We start from the raw sequence: 23522 nt of genomic DNA on the forward strand, positions 1-23522 counted from the left end.
CCGAGTCGTCTTATCTCTCTCCTGGTCGCTGCACAGTATCACTCCCATTTCTCCCTTTGCAGCCTTGCCACTAAACCTGCAGCTGTGCGAACTGCATTCTTCACTTGATTTTCGAGCCCAATGCCATACATTTCCCCTTATCCGAGACCTCACCTCCTCTTTCCTCCTTCCCAGCACTCTGCCAACACGCAGCAATCTATTTTCAAAGGATCCATAGCACTATCATTTCTCTAAAATGTTATAACCACTTTAACAACAAATTGCTGCTTCCTAGCTTAGTACTAGGAATCAACTTTAAAAATATGCTATGAGTGGAATGGAGCAACAAGTCTCTGCTCCAACCTCAATCCCATCCCACAACTTTCTACAGCTCAGGTTCTAGCCCATCATCGCCCTCAGCCTCTGCTGTCATCTTGGCTCAGACCCAGCCCTACTCCTCTTACTACCCAACACTAAGCTCACCAACTCCCACCCCACACACCCACCCTGAACCATTTCCCTATCCCTCATACCACACAATACTTACCAATTCCCAAGATGACTGCCCATTTCTTCCCACCTCTAGCAGGATCCATTTCCAACCAGCATGCCACATATTCCACCAGAAAATTAATCCTATGCCCACTCCCTCCTGACAGTAGCAACCTGAAGCCCAAAAATAACCTACCAGCTCTCGGCACTATCATAGCCCACCTAATGCCCTACAACTCAAAATACTTCCTTTCTTGACACAAACCCAATATCTCCCACCTTAAAAGAAAGAAATACAACCAAAAGATGACATGAAATAAACAGACAGGTGGAGAGAGATGAGGGGGAGGGGACGAGGGAGAGACACACACACAGAAGTAGACACGAGAGGGAAAAGACAGAAAGTATTCTCTGGCTTACCATGAGCAATGCTACAGATAATCCACCAGTTTAAAAAAATCAATGTAGAACCTAAATCACACACTATAAGGGTCTGATTTTCATACATGCAGTTCAGAATACTACAGTGGCCTTAAATAATTCTGATCAACAATTACTACTTTATTAGTGTATATCATTGTATTTAATTTCCAGGCAAAATATTACCAGGCACACCAAATGCAATAATAGATATCATACCTGTATATTCCTGGGTGGCATCAAGCGGATCAATCCAGATTGTAATGCTGTCAGAAGAGACTTCTTCAGTCGGGGTCGCCTTGTCCAGGATTTCCTTTGGAATTGCATGATCCCATGAAGCAATCTCTGGTGTGGTACCAATATCCCGTTCTTCAGAGAACACCTAATGCAAAAGTCACAGCAATTTCCATCAGATTGATTTGGCTATCAATTTCCAATGCCTTGCAAGGTGTGCTATTCCGTTACAGCATGTAACAAAGTAGAACCTAATATTATCACATTTCATATCTATGGTACTTCAGTTCAAGTCACATTATTCAAATGCAGGGGATGTTATTAAAAGATAAGAAATAAGAGCAGGAGTAGGCCATAGGGCCCTCGAGCCTGCTCCGCCATTCAATAAGATCATGGCTGATCCTCGACCTCAACTCCATTTTCCCGCCCGATCTCCATATTCCTTGATTCCCCTAGAGTCCAAAAATCTATCATCTCAGCCTTGAATATACTCAAAGACTCAGCATCCACAGCCCTCTGGGGCAGTGATTTCCACAGATTCACAACCCTCTGAGTGAAGAAATTCCTCCTCATCTCAGTCTTAAATGGCCTGCCCCTTATCCTGAGACTATGCCCCCTAGTTCTAGGCACTCCAGCCAGGGGAAACAACCACTCAGCATCTACCCTGTCAATCCTCTTCAGAATCTTGTATGTTTCAATGAGATCACCTCTCATTCTTCTAAACTCCAGAGAGTATAGGCCCATTCTACACAATCTCTCATCATAGGACAGCCCTCTCATCCCAGGAATCAATCTAGTGAACCTTCGTTGCACCGCCTCCAAGGCAAGTATATCCTTCCTTAGATAAGGAGACCAAAACTGTGCACAGTACTCCAGGTGTGGTCTCACCAAGGCCCTGTACAATTGTAGCAAGACTTCCTTACTCTTATACTCCAACCCCCTTGCAATAAAGGCCAACATGCCATTTGCTTTCCTTATCGCTTGCTGTACCTGCATGCTAGCTTTCTGTGTTTCTTGCACGAGGACATCCAGATGGTTGTGGTGATTGAAGGTCAATCATCACAGCCCCAGGACATCGCTGCAGGAGTTCCTCAGGGCAGTGTCCTAGGCCCAAACATCTTCAGCTGCTTCATCAATGACCTTCCCTCCAATATAAAAAGTCAGAAATGGGGATGTTCGCTGATGACTGCACAGTGTTCAGCGCCATTCACAACCCCTCAGATAATGAAGCAGTCCATGCCCGCATGCAACAAGGCCTGGACGACGTTCAGGCTTGGGCTGATAAGTGGCAGGTAACATTCGCGCCACACAAGTGCCAGGCAATGACTATCTCCAACAAGCAAGAGTCTAACCACCTCCCCTTGACATTCAACGGCATTACCATTGCCGAATCCCCCACCATCATCATCCTGGGGGTCACCATTGACCAGAAACTTAACTGGACCAGCCACATAAATACTGTGGCAACAAGAGCAGGTCAGAGGCTGGGTATTCTGCAGTAAGTGTCTCACCTCCTGACTCCCCAAAGCCTTTCCACCATCTACAAGGCACAAGTAAGGAGTGTGATGGAATACTCTGCACTTGCCTGGATGAGTGCAGCTGCTACAACACTCAAGAAGCTCGACACCATCAAGGACAAAGCAGCCCGTTTGATTGGCACCCCATCCACCACCTTAAACATTCACTCCCTCCATCACCTTAATGCTAAACTCCTGCTGAGGCTAAAGTCTAAATTCTTTTGGCCCCTCACTCCAGGAGCATCTCCTAGTTCAAGATTGCATACTTCCAGCAGGGATCACTGGATAGTGATCAGGAGAGGAAAGTCTGGCTGATTTCTCTAGCCCACCTCAACCAGCCCAGAAGTACTGAGACTAATTGTAGTGCTCTTCATTACTACACTGAGTGAGATAAGCTCAGGATTAATAAAGCTATTGGAATAGAAGTAGAAGGCTTAGCTGAAGTAGTGAGAAAATACTATGAGATATGACAGGGAAAGAGGCTATGAAATAGCGAGAGATAATAACACTGCTGTAGAATAAGTAAGAGATATCTAAAATATAAATGAGAAAACCAAGACAAAGAATGGGTTAATGTTTCAAAAGTTTTGAGTCAGGATTGAGTGGGTATGCCCAAAGTACCAAAACAAAATTGGAAAGTTAGAAGTACTGATAATTATAGAGCAATGTGATATACTGTAGTAGTTATAACGAAGATGTGGATTAAGTTTGGACAGGATTGGGAATTTAATATTCCTGGTTATAACACTTCCAGGAAACATAGCAAGGGGGAAAGAAGAGGTTGGGGGGGGGGGGGGGGGGGTGGAGACGCGGCGGTGGTGGCAGTGTTAGTAAATATTCTATCACAACACCAGAACATAAGGATGTCCTAAAGGGTTGTGTTAGTTGTAGAGGAGGCACAGTAGTGTAGTGGTTATGTTACTGGACTAGTAATCCAGAGATTCCACCATGGCAGTTAGAGAATTTGAATTCAGTTTTAAAAATCTGGAAATAAATAGCTGGTATCAGTAAAAGTTATCATAAAGCTGTTTGATTTCTGTAAAAACCCAACTAGCGCCCTTTAGGCAAGAAAACCTTCCTTCCTTACCTGGTCATATGCGACTCCAGTCCCACACCAATGTGGTTGACTTAAGTTTTTTTTATTCGTTTATGGGATGTGGCCGTCGCTGGCAAGGCCGGCATTTATTGCCCATCCCTAATTGCCCTCAAGAAGGTGGTGGCGAGCTGCCTTCTTGATCTGCTGCACTCCGTGTGGTGAAGGTACTCCCACAGTGCTGTTGGGTAGGGAGTTCCAGGATTTTGACCCAGCGACGACGAAGGATCGACGATATACTTCCAAGTCAGGATGGTGTGTGACTTGGAGGCGGTGGTGTTCCCATGCACCTACTGCCCTTGTCCCTCTACGTGGAAGAGGTCGCGGGTTTGGGAGGTGCTGCTGAAGAAGCTTTGGCGGGTTGCTGCAGTGCATCTTGTAGATGGTACACACTGCAGCCACGGTACACCGATGGTGGAGGGAGTGAATGGAGTGCCAATCAAGCGGGCTGCTTTGTCCTTATGGTGTCGAGCTTCTTGAGTGTTGTTGGAGCTGTACTCATCCAGGCAAGTGGAGAGTATTCCATCACACTCCTTAATTGTGTATTGTAGATGGTGGAAAGGCTTTGGGGAGTCCGGAGGTGAGACACTCACCACAGAATACCTAGCCTCTGGCCTGCTCTTGCTGCCACAGTGTTAATGTCTTGTTGCCACAGTATTTATGTAGCTGGTCCAGTTAAGTTTCTGGTCAATGGTTAACCCCCAGGATGTTGATGGTGAGGGATTCGGCGATGGTATTGCCATTGAATGTCAAGTGGCAGTGGTTAGACCCTCGCTCTTTGAAGATAGTCATTGCCTGGCACTTCTGTGGCATGAATGTTACCTGCCACTTATCAGCCCAAGCTTGAACATTGTCCAGGTCTTGTTGCAGAGTGCCCTCTGAAGTGCCCTTGCAAGCCACTCAATTGTATCAAACTGCTACCAGCAATTGAAGGCAGCTCACCACCACCTTCTCAAGGTAACTAAGGATGGCCAATAAATGACAGCTTTCTCACCCTGAGAATACATTTTAAAAAAGCTAAGAAATAGGATTTCTCATTATAAGTCATCAAACGGTGGAAAGAAGATAGTGAAGGAGATCTGCAGACAATTCAAGGAGATATGCAAGAACAACTGGGCAATAATACTGGGTGATTTTGATTATCCCAAAATAGACTGGAATAAAGTTAACGGACTGACTGCTGCCTACGACCGGAAGCTGTGCAGAAGCTGGAAGCGGATATTGATAATGGGGCAGAAATTCGGGTTGGGGGCTTGCCGCGCGTGCAAGCCCCCGATCTGCACTTACCTGACGCGCCTGCCGTTCACCTCCAGGGACGCCTGGAATTCCTTTTTGAAACAGAAGTATCCCGGGCAGCGTCTGACGTCACACCGCCCAGGAGTGCAGCCAGCGCGAAGCCTGTAGCGCGCTGTGCAACTGAGACACGCCCCTTGAGGTCTCAGTTTAATAGGACACGCCCCCAATGTTTCTCACAAGCTGAAAAGCATTTTTACATGCAGAGCAGCATTTCAAATAGGTTTTTGGTATTTTTATGAAGCTTTTGGTAACTTTTATAAACTTTTAAAAACGTTTACATTATTTTGAAGAATCTGAAGTAGTTTTAAACAGAATTAAAGCAATTTAAAGACTTTTAAAAGCCCTGAAAGAATTTTTTTCTTTCCATTTATTTATTCAGCAATGTTGTCGTCATACGTGTCTTCACACTGTTCCCTTTGGGGAACTGTATGAAGTGGTGGAAGGATTTATGGCCGTGATTAACGCTCATTCCGTGACCATAACCATCTTTGAACCAGCCATTAGGGTGGTTAGTCCTATGGCGGGAGGGTTTTACGGGCTCCCACAAGCTATATGAGGGGGGGGAGGGGGAGGGGGGGGCCACCCACACCCACGGACGCAAATATCCCACTGGATGTCAACCCAGAATTTAGAGCCGGAGCTCCGACTTCACTTGCCGGGACTGTCTGGAGCGGGGTTCGAAACCCTACCCCGTCTGGCCCAGCGGCGGGGATCCTACCGCTACGCCAAGGCCCACTCCGATTAGCAACGTGAAATGGCTGGAATGAGCACAATTCACGGCATTAAAAGAACTCACAATTGAACTGATGATGACCTCAGCAATCTCCTCAACGAGGTGGAGGCGCAGCGCCTGCTCATCATTGGTAATGAGAAGTCAAAGGCGCCGCAAAAAGGACAGATGATAGCTTGGTCTTTCAAGTGGCAGCATAGGGCTCCAGTCACGGGGAGGGAAAAGGCGCAGGAAACGTATGGGTGCCACCTTTTGCGCGGAGTGGGCCTTTTGCGTAGCGGTACGCATCCCCGCCGCTGGGCCAGAAGGAGTAGGGTTTCGAACCCCGCTCCAGACAGTCCCGGCAAGTGGAGTCGGAGCTCCAACTATAAATTCTGGGTGGACATCCAGCGGGATACTTGCGTCCGCGGGTGTGGGTGGCCCCCCCCCACTCAGATGGGTTGTGGGAGCCCGTAAAACCCTCACGCCATAGGACTAACCACCCTAATGGCCGGTATGAAGATGGTTATGGTCACGGAAGGAGCGTTAACGTGGCCAGAAATCCTTCCACCACTTCATACAGTTCCCGAAAGGGAACAGTGTGAGGATACGTACGACGATGACCTCTTGCGCAATGCACCTCCTTGGACCCTCAGCCGCAGATGCGAAGGGGCAAATCGTGCAATTGTTAAATTTTTCATTTTATTGACATGTAAAATGTTGGCCCAGTAATTCCGTTCCAAACGCATGAGTACGGTCGGGGTACTCACGCGTCTGGCCAGAGGAAATGCCGGTTTTCAGCATGCACAGCGCATGCGGGGAAAACCAGCATTTCCTGTCCTCTGAACGAAGGGGTTCAGAGGCAGAACGCGTGCGACTGCACAGGCAGTGCGTGCGCAGTAAAATTCGCCGGTTTCATTCATGCTTTCAGTGAGGTTAAGTCCTTACAACTTACACATGAAAAAAGCATGAGTACAGTTGCTCCAGAGGCTGCGGAGGAAGATATTTCTTATCGTGGAGCTTCTGAAAGGCAATATTTTTGTTTGGGAAAGGGAGGAGAGTTATTTTAAGAAATGCTGAGGTAAGTTTTAAAGTTTATTTTTGTTTTTTTAAAACGGGTTTTCAGTACTGTAGGTAGAAGGAGCAATTGTGGCTATGTGAATTGAATTTGCTGTGTTTATTAAATGTGAAAATGACTCCAACATTTTTAAGAAAGAAACTTTTCATCAGTAATATATTCTTTTAAGTAATTATGTATGTATGTCTGTATATATTCCTTTGCATATATGTATGTATATATTCCTTTACTTATGTGTATGAATGTATGTATTTAATTATGACTTTGAGAAAGTAAATTATTGGAAAATCATAATTAAATACATACATTCATACACATAAGTAAAGGAATATATACATATACGTAAAGGAATATATACGGACATACATACATAATTACTTAAAAGAATATATTACTGATGAAAAGTTTCTTTCTTAAAAATGTTGGAAATGTTACATTACTCATTTTAGAACAGTCATTTTCACATTTAATAAACACAGCAAATTCAATTCACACAGCCACAATTGCTCCTTCTACCTACAGTACTGAAAACCCGTTTTTAAGAAAAAAATTAAACTTTAAAACTTACCTCATCATTTCTTAAAATAACTTTCCTCCCTTTCCCAAACAAAAATATTGCCTTTCAGAAGCTCCACGATAAAATATATCTTCCTCCGCAGCCTCTGGAGTAACTTTACACATGCTTTTTTCATGTGTAAGTTGTAAGGACTTAACCTCACTGAATCCATGAATGAAATCGACGAAGTTCACTGCGCACGTGCTGTGCCTCTGAACCCCTTCGTTCAGAGGACAGGAAATGCCGGTTTTCTCCGCATGCGCTGTGCATGCTGAAAACCGGCATTTCCTCCGGCCAGACGCGAGAGTACCCCGACCGTACTCACGCGTTTGGAACGGAATTACTGGGCCAATGTTTCTGCTTCTTCTCCACCCCCCCCCCCCAACAGAGCCTGCTCCCTTCCCGGGTTTTTTTAATCCCCCCCACAGAGCCCACTCCCTTCCTGGTGATTTCCCCCCCCACAGAGCTCGCTCTCTTCCCGAATTCCCCACACCCCCCCCACCCCACACCCCCCACCCCCCCACCCACCCAATTCACAATTCACATCGCTTTATTGGCATGATAAGTTACATCTTATGTTGCCAAAGCATCAAAATACATTTATGGTTTAGCACATAAACGCAGTTCTATTCATACAGTGTATAAACAGGTATATCCCTGAGTGTATAAATATACATTCGCATTGTTTATATATATTCTTTTCTTAGTTTACTGGTTGTCCCTCTGTTCATGGCAAGCTGTAACATAGTGTGCCGCCAGTGTTATACAGCTTCTCTCCTCTCCCAGTAGGAATGGGAGTTTTTGGTTGTCATTCAGATTTCTGAAATCAGGGCATATTTGTGAAAATTTTTGGTAGAAATTCTCCCTGATGCCCTGATATTTTCCACAAGCTGTGAGGAAGTGCATCTCTGTCTCCACCACTCCCCGACTGCAGTGAGAGCATATCCTGTCCTCTCTTGGCAGCCTGGTCTGCCTGTGTCTGCCTTTTTCGATCGCTAGGCTATGTTCGCTAAGTCTGTACCTTGTCAAGGTTTTTCTCAGTTTGTTATCCTTTACCATGGTCAGGTAATCAGCTATGTTGTATTGTCTGTTTAGGGCCAAGTAGCAATTGAGTTTGCTTTGGGTTTTTGTTGTTTCTGCCCAATATGTCAGATATTTTTCCTTTTGCTTAGCGACGATTGTGTTGGGTCGAATTCTTTGTGTTGCCCTGTCACTGTCCTGGGGCTGGTTATTGTTAGTATTGTTAGTAGTTACTTCACTGAGTCCCAGGACTAGTTGACTGAGGGTATTCTTCTTTATGGTCAGCTCTTGGCATTTCAGGGCGTCGTAGTGATAGCATTGGGGATTGCTCATTTGTAGGTGATTCCAAAATTTGGTGGCTCTTTTTTGGATAGTGATTATTAATGGATATTGGCCTAGTTCCGCCCTGCATGCATTGTTTACTGTTTTCCTTTGAGTCCGGAGGATACTTTTACAGAATTCTGCATGTAGGATCTCAATTGGGTGTTTGTCCCATTTTGCAAATTCTTGTTGAGTTAGCGGCCCCCATACCTCACTGCCATAGAGTGCAATTGGTTCAATTACTGATTTGAAAATTTTGAGCCAAATGCTAATTGGGATTTCTATTTGGATTGATTTTTTGATGGCATAGAAAGCCCTTCTTGCTTTCTCTTTCAGTTCATTCACAGCCAGTTTGAAGTTTCCTGTAGAACTGATTTTTAAGCCCAAGTATGTGTAGTTAGTGGTTTGTTCAATTTTGGTTGTTCCTACTGTGAAATTTATTTTGGGTCCCTGATGTTTGGATCTTTGCTGGAACACAAGGACTTTGGTTTTTTGGGGATTTATTGTCAGGGCCCAAGTCTGGCAGTACGACTCCAGCAGGTCCAGGTTTTGCTGTAGCCCCTCTTTAGTAGGTGACAGCAGAACCAGGTCGTCTGCATAGAGGAGGAATTTAACCTTGGATTCATATAGGGTGAGGCCGGGTGCTGTAGATTGTTCAAGTAGTTTTGCCAATCCATTTATGTAAATATTAAAGAGTGTCGGTGAGATTGGCGAGCCCTGCGTCACCCCCCGCCCCTGTGGGAAGTATTTTGTTTGTTTGTCTCCAATTTTAACTGCACATTTGTTGTTTGTATACATTGATTTAATTACATCATATGTTTTCCCTCCTACCCCACTTTCGATAAGTTTCAGGAATAAACCGTCATGCCAGATGGAGTCGAAAGCCTTCTGGAAATCTACAAAGCATGCGTAGATTTTGCTTTTGTTATGGTGAACGTGTTTGTCAATTAGGGTCTGTAGGGTGAAGATATGATCGGATGTTCTATAGTTTGGCAGGAATCCAATTTGGCTTTTACTCAAGACATTGTGCTCCTCAAGGAAGTTTATAAGTCTTTTGTTTATGATGCTACAGAATACCTTCCCCAGGTTACTGTTTACACAGATGCCTCGATAGTTGTTTGGGTCGATTTTGTCCCCACTTTTGTATATGGGCGTTATGAGTCCTTTGTTCCAGATATCAGGGAAATAACCGACACTCAGAACCAAGTTGAAGAGTTTTAGGATAGCCAGTTTCATTTTATCGTCTGTGTGTTTAATCATCTCGTTTAGTATGCCGTCTGTCCCGCAGGCTTTTCCTGGTCGCAGGTCCTTGAGTTTTTCAAGAAGTTCTTTTTCTGTTATTATGGCGTCCAGCGGGTTTTGGTTATCTTTTATGGCCATTTCTAGCTTTTCCAGTTTTTTGCATATTTGGTGTTGCTCTGGTCTTAGTGTGTTTTTCTGGTATAATTTTTCAAAGTGGTCTACCCATGTGTCCCCATTTTGAATGGCCAAATCGTCGTGTTGTTTTTTGTGTAGTGTTTTCACCCCCCCCACCCACCCACACCCCCCCCACCCACCCACACCAACCACCCCCACCCCCCCCCACCCCCCCACCCACCACCCCCCCCACCACCACACCCCCCCCCACCCCCCAACCCCCCCCCACCCCCCCCAACCACCACCCCCCACCCACCCCCCCCCCCCACACCACCCCCCCCCCCACCCCACCAAGAGCGCACCTCTTCCCGGCTTTTTTTTCCTACAGTCCCGAAGGCCCGCTCCCTTCCTGGCTCACTAAGAGTGAGGAGAGGAGTTAGGAGCTATTAATTTACAGAGGGTTGCTGGAGCATGTAATGTTTTGCCACAGGGAATGGTTGAGGCAGAAACCACTGCATATATTTAAAGAGAAATTAGATAAATATTTCAGCAGAGAAAAATACAGGGCAATGGTGAGAAAGCTTGGCAATACAATTAGTATTGGAAGGCTTTAGGAAAGAGCCAGCAGACACAATGGGCTGAATCTTAACCCCCAAAAATGGGTGGGTTTGGATCAGGTGAGATGTTAAAACTTTAAAAGTCTCAAACGTGACCCCAACCCGCTTACTTCCAGGTATAACGGAGGCAGGCCTAGCGTCAACAGCCAACCCACTCCCAGGAGGCTGGTTGGCAATTTAAATATTTTAATGAGGTTGGCAGCCTCAGAGTTAACCTGCTTTGTAGGTTTAGCCCAAACCGGCTGGGTTTCCCAGGCTTCAGAACCTATAGATAAAAATTACACCCCAACCCCCCACAACTCCAATCCCCACCCCCCTCCCCCTGAACTCCAACCCCCCAACCCCAACCCTATCAATATCTCTGTAATTTTATGCTTTCATCTACACTACCTGCAATGCCACCTATCTTTGTGTCATCAGCAAATTTGGAAACGTGGCTTTCTATGCCATCGTCAAAGTCATTAATAAATACTGTGAATAGTTGAGGCCCCAACACTGATCCCTGCAGGACACCACTAGACACATCCTGCCAATTTGAGTATCTGCCCATTATCCCTACTCTGTCTCTTGCCGTTCAGCCAATTTCCTAACCAGGTCAATATTTTGCCTTCGATTCCATGGGCTTCAACCTTAGTTAACAGTCTCTTATGGGGGACTTTTTCAAATGCCTTCGGGAAGTCCGTATAAATAACATCCATAGACATTCCCGTCTACTACTTTAGTAATCTCTTCAAAAAATTCAATCAGGTTCATCAGGCATGACCTACCTTTTACAAATCCACGCTGGCTCTCTCTGATCAGCTGAACATTTTCAAGGTGTTCAGTCACCCTGTCCTTAATTATAGACTCCAGTAATTTTCTGACAACAGATGTTAGGCTACCTAGTCTATAATTCCCTGGTTTCCCTCTCTCATCATTCTTAAATAGTGGAATGACATACGCAATTTTCCAATCTAAAGGAACAGTTCCTGACTCGAGGGAACTTTGGAAGATTATAGTTAGGGCATCTGCAATGTGCTCACCTACATCCTTTAAGACCCTGGGATAGAAACCATCTGGTCCTGGGAATTTTAGTGCCATTATTTTCTTTATTACTGTTATTTTGCTTACGATAATTTTGTTGAACCCCTGTCCCTGATTCAATATTAGTTTCTATACTAGTAAATATTTTTCCCATATAACACCTTACCTTAAAAGTATTTTCCTCTGACTTTTAACCTTCCTGGGATGGAAGGGTAGAGGAAGGGCAGGACAGTAGGATGGAGTGAACCTGCTGGAAGGGGCTCACACATTCTGTGCTTTTCCCGCTCTAGCCCATATAGATCGAACAGGTTTTTAGCCTATGCTTGTAGTGGAAGGCAATTTGGATTGCACCATAGTTGGAGCATTCATCTTGCTGCAAGTAGTACCAAACTTAAAATTATACACGTCTTCCAAATGTTTTTGCCTTCATGCAAATGCTATTTTTCACATTCCGAAGGTAGTTCTGGGGGCAGATTAAACTTAGAACTATTGTTTCACATAACAGAATATTCATTTCAAATATAAATTAATTAATGAGTCAATTTATGTTTGGTAACTACAGTACCTTGCAATCAGCACTGTAAGGGCACAGGACACTTTTGTCAACATACAGTAGACACAAGTAGAATCATAGAATCGCTACAGCACAGCAGGAGGCCATTCGGCCCTTCAAGCCCATGCCAGCTCTCTGCAACAGCACTTCAAGTAGTCCCACTCCCCCGCTCTTTCCCCGTAGCCTTGCATTTTTTTTTCCTTCAGGTACTTATCCAATTCCCTTTTGAAAGCCACGATTGAATCTGCCTCCATCACCCTTTCAGGCAGTGCATTCCAGATCATAACCACACACTGTGTAAAAATGTTTTTCCTCATGTTGCCTTTGGATCTTCTGCCAATCACCTTAAATCTGTGTCCTCTGGTTTGCGACATTTCCGCCAATGGGAACAGTTTATCTTTATCTACAATGTCTAGACCCCTCATGATTTTGAATGCCTCTATCAAATTTGCTCTAAATCTTCTCTGCTCTAAAGAGAACAACCCCAGCTTCTCCAGTCTATCCACGTAACTTAAGTCCCTCATCCCTGGAACTATTCTTGTAAATCTTTTCTGTACCCTTTCTAAAGCCTTCACATCCTTCCTAAAGTGCGGTGCCCAGAATTACATATAAACGTAAGAAATAGGAGCAGGATTAGGCCATTTGAACCTGCTCCACCATTCAGTAAGATAATGGCTGATCTTCTACCTCAACTCCACTTTCCTGAACTATCCCCATATCCCTTGATTCTTTTAATATTCAAAAATCTATCGATCTCTGTCTTGAATATACTCAACTACTGAGTCTCCACAGTCCTCTGGGGTACAGAATTCCAAAGACTCACCACCCTCTGAGTGAAGAAATTTTTCCTCATCTCAGTCCTAAATGGCCGGCCCCTTATTCTGAGACTGTGACTCCTGGTTCTAGACTCCCCAGCCAGGGGGAACATCCTCCCTGCATCTACCCTGTCAAGCCCTGTAAGAATTTTGTACGTTTCAATTAGATCACCTTTCATTCTTCTAAACGCTAGAGAATATAGGCCTAGTCTACTCAATCTGTCCTCATAGGACAATCCCCCCATCCCAGGAACCAGTCTGGTGAACCTTCATTGCACTCCCTCTATGGCAAGTATATCCTTCCTTAGGTAAGGAGACCAAAACTGTACACAATACTCCAGGTGTGGTCTCACCAGGGCCCTATATAATTGCAGTAAGGCTTCTTTACTCTTATACACAAATACCATTTGCTTTCCTAATTGCTTGCTGTACCTGCATGTTAACTTTCAGTGATTCATGTACAAGGCCACCCATTTCCCAATCTCTCACCATTTAAAAAATATTCTGCTTTTCTATTTTTCCTACCAAAGTGGATAACTTCACATTTCTCCACATTATATTCCATTTGCCATGTTCTTGCCCACTCACTTAGCCTGTCCATATCCCCTTGAAGCCTCTTTGCTTCCTCCTCACAACTTACATTCCCACCCAGCTTTGTATCATCAGCAAACTTGGATATATTACATTTGGTCCCCTCATCCAAATCATGGACACAATATTCTAGTTGTGGCCGAACCAGTGTTTTATAAAAGGTTCATCATAACTTCCTTGCTTTTGTACTCTATGGGCTGGATTTTATCAATGGAGGCGAGTAGGAGTCGAGACTCCCACTTTTGGGGTTGTAGTCCCGCCTCCATCGCGTTGTGGCCAACCCACTCGATTTTCCCTTGATTGACCTTGTTGAGCCCGCCCAGCGTGCTCAGCAGGCCAATTAAGGGCCACCCGGCAACAGGTGACGTCACAGACAGACATTTCATCTGTCAAGAGCTTTTGACAGATGAAATATCAGCGTTTGTCATCTCTTTGAAGCTGTCAAACACTGACAATCAGTACTCTAAGTTAATTCCTTCCTCTCAGGCTGATTTAGAGATCTCTCCCGAACAGAAAGCAGAGGCTGCAGCTTTTGACAGCTCGCGGCCATTCTGCTTTCTGTGCCGGTGAGATGAGGGACTCCCAAGACCTGAAGGAAGGAAGCCTGCATTAGTGAGTAAAGGTAAGTAAAACTTATTTAAACACGTTACACACACCAAACACACTTACCTCTGCACTCATGCACCCATCACTCACCTGAACACTGGACATCTGGAACCCTTCAGCCCGATGGTTTGTCTCGCTAACTTGGCGTGGTTTGGAGCCGTCGGGCAGCCCACACTTCAGGGATAAAAATAGGGATTCAGCTAAAAACTGCCTGTTAACTACCTGTTAACAGGCAGTTAATTGGAACTGATCCCCTACCCGCCTCGGGGAGGCAGCTCCCAGCATAGTTCGGGTACCAGCCTCCTGGGAAACGGGCATGGAGGCGGGATGGATTCGTGCCCCCCGATTTCGCGATTTTAACCTCCCCACACACCTCCAATCCCGCCTCAACGACCCGACGAAATTCGAGCCCTATGTCTCTATTTATAATGTCCAGGATCCCGTATGCTTTTTTAACTGCTTTCTCCACCTGCCCTGCCACCTTCAACGGTTTGTGCACATATAGCCTCGGGGTCTCCCTGTTCCTGCACCCCTTTAGAATTGTACCCTTTAGGTTATATTGCCTCCACGTTCTTCCTACCAAAATGTATCACTTCACACTTTTCTGCATTAAATTTCATCTGCCATGTGCCCACCCATTCCACCAGCCTGTATGTGCTCTTGAAGTCTATCCCTATCATAGAAAGTTACAGCACGGAAGGAGGCCATTTCTGCCTATCGTGTCTGCGCCGGCCAACAAAGAGCTATCCAGCCTAACCCCACTTCCCAGCTCTTGGTCCGTAGCCCTGCAGGTTAGAGCATCCCAAGTGCACGTCCAAGTACTTTTTAAATGTGGTTAGGGTTCCTGCCTCTACCACTCTTTTAGGCAGCGAGTTCCAGACCCCCACAACCCTCTGGGTGAAGAAATTTCCCCTCAAGTCCTTCCACCAATTACTTTAAATCTGTGCCCCCTGGTTTTTGACCCCTCTAAAGGAAAGCAGGTCCTTTCTATCCACTTTCTCTATGCCCCTCATAATTTTATACACCTCAATAAGATCTCCCCTCAGCCTCCTCTGTTCCAAGGAAAACAGACCCAGCCTATCCAGTCTTTCCTCATAGCTAAGATTCTCTACTCCCGGCAACATCCTTGTAAATCTCCTCTGTACCTTCTCTAGTGCAATCACATCTTTCCTGTAATGTGGTGACCAGAACTGCACGCAGTACTCTAGCTGAGGCCTAACTAGTGTTTTATACAGTTCAAGCATAACCCCCCTGCTCTTGTATTCTATGCCACGGCTAATAAAGGCAAGCATTCCGTATGCCTTCTTAACCACCTTATCTACTTGGCCTGCTACCTTCAGGGATCTGTGGACATGCACTCCAAGGTCCCTTTGTTCCTCTACACTACTTAGTGTCCTACCATTTAATGTGTATTCCCTTTCCTTGTTAGCCCTCCCCAAATGCATTACCTCACACTTCTCTGGATTGAATTCCATTTGCCACTGTTCTGCCCACCCGACCAATTTATTGATATCTTCCTGCAGTCTACAGCTTCCTTCTTCAGTATCAACCACACAGCCGATTTTAGTGTCATCTGCAAACTTCTTAATCATACCCCCTATATTCAAGTCAAGATCGTTGATATATACCACAAAAAGCAAGGGACCTAGTACTGAGCCCTGCGGAACCCCACTGGAAACAGCCTTCCAGTCACAAAAACACCCATCAACCATTACCCTCTGCTTCCTGCCTCTGAGCCAGTTTTGAATCCAACTTGACACTTTGCCCTGGATCCCATGGGCTTTTAACTTCGTGACCAATCTGCCATATGGAACCTTATCAAATGCCTTGCTAAAGTCCATATACACTACATCAAACGCACTACCCTCATCTACCCTCATTACCGCCTCAAAAAATTCAATCAAGTTTGTCAGACACGACCTTCCCTTAACAAATCCGTGCTGACTACCCTTGATTAATCCGTGTCTTTCTAAATGAAGGTTTATCCTGTCCTTCAGAATTCTTTCCAATAATTTTCCCACCACCGAGGTTAGGCTGACTGGCCTGTAATGACTCGGTCTATCCTTTTCTCCCTTTTTAAACAAGGGTACCATATTAGCAGTCCTCCGGCACCACACCTGAAGCCAGAGAGTATTGAAAAATGATCCTCCTCACTGTTCACTATACTTCCAAGTTTTGTGTCATCTGCAAGTTTTGAAATAGTGCCCTGTACACCCAAGGCCAAGTCATTAATATATATCTCAAGAAAAGCAGTGGTCCTAGAACTGACCCCTGGGGAACACCACTCCAGTCCAAAAAACAACCAACCATTCACCACTCCTCTCTGTTTCCTGTCACTTAGCCAATTTCGTATCCATGCTGCCACTGTCCCTTTTATTCTACGGGCTTCAACTTTGCTGGCAAACCTATTATGTGGCACTTTCCTCAAACGCCTTTTGGAAGTCTATGTACACCACATTGCCCTCATCAAAAGATACAATCAAGTTAGTTAAACATGATTTGCCTTTAACAAATCCATACTGGCTTCCCTTGATTAATCCACACTTGTCCAAATGACTTTTAATTTTGTCCCAGATTATCATTTCTAAAAGTTTCCCCACCACCGAGGTTAAGCTGACTGGCCTGTAGTTGCTGGGTTTATCCTTTGGCCCATTTTTGAACAAGGGTGTAACATTTGCAATTCTCCAGTCCTCTGGCACCACCCCTGTATCCAAGGAGGATTGGAAGATTATGGCCAGTACCTCCGCAATTTCCACCTTTATTTCACTCAGCATCCTAGGATGCTTCCCATCCGGTCCTGGTGACTAATCTACTTTAAATACAGCCAGCCTTTCTAGTATCTTCTCTATCAATTTTTTCACCCATCTAGTATCTCAACTAACTGCTCTTTCACTATGACTTTGGCAGCATCTTCTTCCTCGGTAAAGACAGATGCAAAGCACTCATTTAGTACCCCAGCCATGCCCTCTGCCTCTGTGCGTAGGTCTCCTTTTTAGTCCCTAATTGGCCCCACCCCTCCTCTTACTACCTGTTTATTATGTATATGCCTATAGAAGACATTTGGATTCCCTTTTAAGTTAGCTACCAGTCTACTTTCATACTCTCTCTTTGCCCCTCTTATTTCCTTTTTCACTTCCCCTCTGAACTTTCTATATTCAGCCCGGTTTTTGCTTGTATTCTCAATTAATATAAAATCCAAAACTAACTTGGTTTCAAAAGTCAGGGTATAAGGGCTGATTCCTTTTGACCTGGAATTAATTCACGTAAAGGTGCTTGGATCTAAGCATGAATTGAATTTATACAATAGAAGTTATGGGAGGCGTTGGGTATTTAGATCCTAGACAGTATTTTATTAACTTCTCATTAGCTTTCTGTGGGAGTCTATACATGTTACTACTAGCTGAAGTGCCCGGCGGGGCCGAGGCTTTTTCGAGGGCATGTTGTTGTTGGAAGAGAGAGAGGGCGCGACTGGGGGGAAGAGAGGGCGCGACTGGGGGGAAGAGAGGGCGCGACTGGGGGGAAGAGAGGGCGCGACTGGGGGGAAGAGAGGGCGCGACTGGGGGGAAGAGAGGGCGCGACTGGGGGGAAGGGAGGGCGCGACTGGGGGGAAGGGAGGGCGCGACTGGGGGGAAGGGAGGGCGCGACTGGGGGGAAGGGAGGGCGCGACTGGGGGGAAGGGAGGGCGCGACTGGGGGGAAGGGAGGGCGCGACTGGGGGGAAGGGAGGGCGGGGAGGGGCGAGGGCGAGGGCGAGGGCGAGGGCGGGGAGGGGAGGGGAGGGGAGGGGGGGGGGAAAAGGGAGGGCGGGGGGGAGGGAGGGTCGCGGCCCCCCCCCCCCCCGAGGTGAAGACCGCCGATTGCGGCTGTGCGAGACGGCCGGCCGGGGTTGCCAGGGTAACGCTTGACGCTCAGCAAACCCCGCCCCCCGGCCGAGCCAGAGAGAGATGCAGCGTCTCAGCTCCTGCTGCGCACACACCCTAGCGGCGCTGGGCTAAGGCTCGGCCCTCCAGCCTTCGAGTGGGGCCGGGAGGTGCCTAGCTCGGGCGTGGGTGCGGAGGAGACGCCGAGGCTTCTAGGCCTACCTGGAAAAACGGGGAAAGGTAGGAAAATTAATGAGATTAGATAAGTTAATTACTTTCTAAATCATTTTTTTAAAAAACAATATGTGTTTTAAAAGCAACGTTTTTTTTTAAGACGCAGAAAGCAGGAAAAAGGAAAAGTTTGGAATCAAGATGGCGGCGACTCACCTCGGTTCAGAAGGATAAGGCCCGGCCACACGCGCACCGATTGGCCCGGCGGCACACGCCAGCAGCCCGGCGTACGATTGGTCGAGCTCGAGGTCACTCTGTCGCTAATGAGCGGATAATGAGATGCTAATGAGCGGAACGTTGAAGGTTTTTGGGATACCGCGGGCGGGATTTTAGCCCGGCCGAAACGTAAATACGCTTAAAACCGTCTCGGAAGCGTAAGCTTTCTTTGGAGGTAACGCGCGCGTAGGTACGCCCTGTAACTTTTGAGCGCATACCCGCAAGACGCACACGCGATGACAGACAGAATGACAGACAGACACACCGACCGATTTATAGATAGATAGATAGATGATTTGATGCTGCAGATTCTAAGTAATTGTTCCTTTGATTATGACTGATTGACAACACAACCCTCAAGGGACTTAAACAGTATAGACATAAAAAAAATTCAGTGGTCTGCAGTTCTGGCACAGAGGCCAAACAGATGCTTAGAACTCCATGGGTGTTTGGGACTCATCCCCCAAAAAATAAACCTCAAGACTATCTACCAAGGAACAAGAGGTTCATCTGATTCATATAAAATACTGTTTCATTCCAAGAAACTCAGATGCATTCATTTGTTTTCAGTCATGGAAAAGGATTAGATAGAGGATTGGTTAACGGACAGAAAAGAGAGTAGGGATAAACGGTCATTTTCCGGTTGGCAGGCGTGACTAGTGGGGTGCCACAAGGATCAGTGCTTGGGCCTCAGCTATTAATCTATATTAATGACTTAAAAGGGATCGAGTGTAATGTATCCAAGTTTGCTGACGATATAAAGCTAGGTGAGAAAGTAAGCTGTGAGGAGGACACAAAGAACCTGCAAAGGAATATAGACAGGTTAAATGAGTCGGCAATAAGGTGGCAGATGGAATACATTGTGGGGAAATGTGAAGTTATTCACTTTGGTAGGAAGAATAGAAAAACAGAATATTTTTTAAATGGTGAGAAACTATTAAATGTTGGTGCGCAGAGATTTAGGTGTCCTCGTACAGGAAACACAGAGAGTTAGCATGCAGGTACAGCAAGCAATTAGGAAGGCAAATGGCATGTTGGCTTTATTGCAAGGGGGTTGGAATACAAGAGTAAGTAGGCCTTCCTACAATTCTACAGGGCTTTGGCGAGACCACACCTGGGGTACTGTGCACAGTTTTGGTCTCCTTACTGGAGGAAGGATATACTTGCCTTAGAGACGGTGCAACAAAGGTTCACTAGATTGATTCCTGGGATGAGAGGGTTGTCCTATGAGGAGAGATTGAGCAGATTGCTCCTATACTCTCTGGAGTTTAGAAGAATGAGAGGTGATCTCATTGAAACATACAAGATTCTAAGGGGGATTGACAGGGTAGATGCTGAGAGGTTGTTTCCCCTGGCTGGAGAATCTAGAACTAGGGGGCATAGTCTCAGGATAAGGGGTCGGCCAATTAGGTCTCAGATGAGGAGAAATTTCTTCACTCAGAGGGTTGTGAATCTTTGGAATTCTCTACCCGAGAACGTTGGATGCTGAGTCTTTGAGTATATTCAAGGCCGAGATAGATAGATTTTTGGACTCTAGGGAAATCAAGGGATATGGAGATCGGGTGGGAAAGTGGGGTTGAGGTCGAAGATCAGCCATGATCTTATCGAATGGCGGAGCAGGCTCGAGGGGCCGTATGGCCTACTCCTGCTCCTAATTCTTATCTTATGTACCTTGTTCAAAATGGATACTCCATCTATATCTAAAGCAATCAGAGAAAGTTAATAGATGGCACAAAGACTGGACAGATTACAATGAGCCACCAGACAAAAGTTAATATTCATAACCTTGATCCTGGTCCAGTTCACATTGCAGTTTAGCGCAATGAGGAGGGATAGCTACTGTAAATCTACCATGTGTGATTGCTTCTGTTCAATTGTCCATTTACTGTTTTCAGTTTATAGCCTAAGCTACAGGCTAGTGCAGAGTTTATGCTACTGCCCTCTGAGGACACATGATATAGCTAATAAACTGAAATACACCAACAAGGATTTTCTGTTTGATGCCTGAGCTTGTTACAGACTACCAATTTAGCAGGTTTTTGAGCCATATGGAACGAAGAAACGTTTAGAAGAGTAGGCTGAGATGATGAATCCAAGAAAAGTATTTACAGTAAAAAACAAAAAGCACCAATCTGCAATTTGATATTAATCATGATGAATGTTAATTCTTACACCTGGACGACTGGAACTCAGTGCAGCAGAAAGTAATAGCCTCCCCATTTCTGTTCAGAAACTGTTGTCAAACTGTTTAAATGACAAAAGAGAATTGGAAAAGCCCTAACAGAACACAGAGAACTTTTAAAACTGGAAATATAGTAAACAGCCCCTATATGTCATTAGTGGTTTCAAAAATGAAAGTTTTTTAAAAAACTGAAAGAACTCAGTGGTAGCACTCTCACCTCCGACTCAGAAGGTTGTAGGTTCAGATATTAAGCACATAATCCAGACTGACACTTCAGTGCAGCACTGAGGGAGCGCTGCATTGTCAGAGGTGCCGTCTTTCAGATGAGATGTTAAACCGAGGTCCTATCTACCTTCTCAGGTGGACATAAAAGATCCCATGGCATTATTCAAAGAAGAGCAGGTGAGCTGTCCTGGTGTTCTGGCCAATATTTATCCCTCAATCAACATCCCTAAAACAGACAATCTGGTCATGATTTCATTGCTGTTTAAGGTACCTATGTGAAAATTGGCTACCGCTTTTTCCTACATTACAACAGTGACTACACTTCAAAAGTATTTAATTGGCTGTAAAGCACTTTGAGACACTGTTGTAAAAGGTGCTATATAAAATGCACGCTCTTTCTAACTACTGTTTTTAAATTAGAAGCTAAATATTGAATAAAATATAGTTTTCATTTCTGCTTTCGAAACCTTGGATTTATAAAAGATCCCCAAATGGTAAAGGATTAGAATTCAGTCTAGTAGTTAATAAAAACTGAAGGAATTTTGTGCATGTGAATTAAGATTTATTTTGCACTAACCTGGTAATGTAAGGATACATTCATGCTCAACATTGGCAGGAGCAATTACTAGGGGGGGGGGAAATCTACACCTCTTCGCTCTGTAATCAGTTTGGACCCCAACTTTGATTTACAGTAGCAAGCTTTACCACCTGTGTGAAGAGAACTATTTACACCTTTAATGAAAAGGAGAACTTGCCTCCTAATAGCACCTTATGTCTTCTGGATCTCTCTAAACACTTTATACTTCAAAAGTAATTCATTGATTGTAGTCACTGTGATATAAGCAATGTGCACACAGAAAAGTCTCAAATTTAGTCAATGAGATGAATGATCAGTTACTCTGTTTTTAAGTGGCATTGAGTGAGAAATGAATGTTGACCAGGATACCAAGAAAACTTCTTTCTCTTCGAATTGTGCCATGGCACCAATTACATTCATTTGAACAGGCATTATTTTGGTTTAGCATCTTATCCAAAACACTGCACCTCTGACAATGAAGTGGGAGATACAGGGACATAACCAATGATGTATGTAATCTGGGATGTACTGTACACAAGCCAAAAATCAAACTATGGAGCACCAAATAAAAATGGCCAACAGCAAATATCTTCACTGTTAATTTTAGAGCACTCGAGAGAACAAACCACCTCTTCAGAACTATTTAACTTGTTCAGGGTGACGCCCATTTGAAACCAGAAAGCTACGTTGTTTAAAATCACTGGGTTATAAAACGTTTTAAAAAAACTTTTCAAAACACATCAGTGATTAGTTGTTACCATTACTAGTGGCAGCACCTTAAATGTTTTAAGTTGCTCCCACTATAATTACTCATCTCAAGGAAGTAGGATGCTCTCACTGCTAACATCAAAACAGAGGAAAGCCTCAATGCACCGCAAGATCTCAAAAAGCCCATACATCCAAATGAAACGCTGATTCGACCCCCTTCCCCCGGATTTCGTTGTTTCTGCTGCATTGTTTTTTATGCTACTGAGCTCACCTGTATGGTTGGGAATGTATTTTTAATTAAATGATACATCTTCTGATGTGACAGCAAGTCTCCAGTGGTGAGCATCTCATCTGCTCCTTCCTTAGTTTTCCCCTTGCTTTTCCCGTTGAGCTCTCCCCCTTCCATCACTCGCTTCACCTCCTCCCCTCCCCGTACGGCGGCTTCGACCGATAACGCCAGCAGTTCTCGGAGGTCGATCCTGTCCGACCCGGGCAGTTTTCTGAAGATGGCGATCCTGCCGGCCAGAAAGCCCGAATAGAAATGGTAGAGGACTCCAACAGCAAGCAAGACAAACACGGCTACGCCGAGCGGGGACAGTCGTATGCCCATTGGAGCCATGGTCGCCTCGCAGCTGCTGCCGTGCAAACCGAGCGGCCCGCGCGCTAGTGGCTGCTGCTGAGTGACGTGGCTCGCTGCAGCGACTGGGACCGATTCTGGTCCTGGAGCGCGAGGCCCTGCGGATTCCGGCTCCGATTGTTCACACGTTCCCAGAGTGGTTACATCCCAGCTGTCAATCATCAACTCTGCTGCTGCGGCACATTGCAGCCGCGGTTCGCGTCCACGTCCTCGGTAGGTCACAGGGTAAAGGTAACCTAACTGTTTCTGGGTTAGTCGAAAACTCGCTTTACTTGGGAATGTAAGATGTAATTCACAACTGTGGAAAGTAATCCGCCCGCTAAGGTGTTTAAATGGGATTTTGGTCTGAATTTTTAGTTTGTAGTTAGTTAGGCCTATGTTTGTTGTGCACGGAGCTGGTTACTTACGGGCAATGCGGGTAGGTGGTATTTTTTGCAATAAATAAATGGAGCGAATTTATTTGTAAGTAAGGCATTTTTGTGCTAAAGTATAAATTATTTTTTACGGTAATGAAAGGCGTTTGGATTTACATACATACTTTTGCCCGCATTATTTCAGCTGGGGTTTGGAAGTATTTATCCGAGATATAATTTTTTTACTACTGGATCTTG

General features: G+C 45.2%; 1 protein-coding gene across 2 annotated transcripts in view; it reads right to left on the minus strand.

Annotated features, from left to right (window-relative positions):
* Positions 1-23128, minus strand: part of LOC147114905 (inositol monophosphatase 3-like) — a 54854-nt gene extending 31726 nt beyond the window's left edge. Inside the window, exons 1-2 of one of the 2 annotated variants that reach the window (XM_085992980.1) lie at positions 22546-23128; positions 1111-1273 (exon numbers count right to left, since the gene is read on the minus strand). In XM_085992980.1, coding sequence (XP_085849106.1) covers positions 1111-1273; positions 22546-23073 — 691 coding nt within the window. In that variant the 5' untranslated portion in view covers positions 23074-23128. The remainder of the gene's footprint in view (positions 1-1110; positions 1274-22545) is intronic. The other variant, XM_085992979.1, reaches the window with a different exon arrangement.
* Between the last annotated feature and the right edge of the window lie 394 nt (positions 23129-23522).

This window comes from Somniosus microcephalus, chromosome 7 (genome assembly GCF_052327205.1).
Source record: "Somniosus microcephalus isolate GS21.2 chromosome 7, FLI_Smic_1.0, whole genome shotgun sequence".
Lineage (NCBI taxonomy): Eukaryota > Metazoa > Chordata > Chondrichthyes > Squaliformes > Somniosidae > Somniosus > Somniosus microcephalus.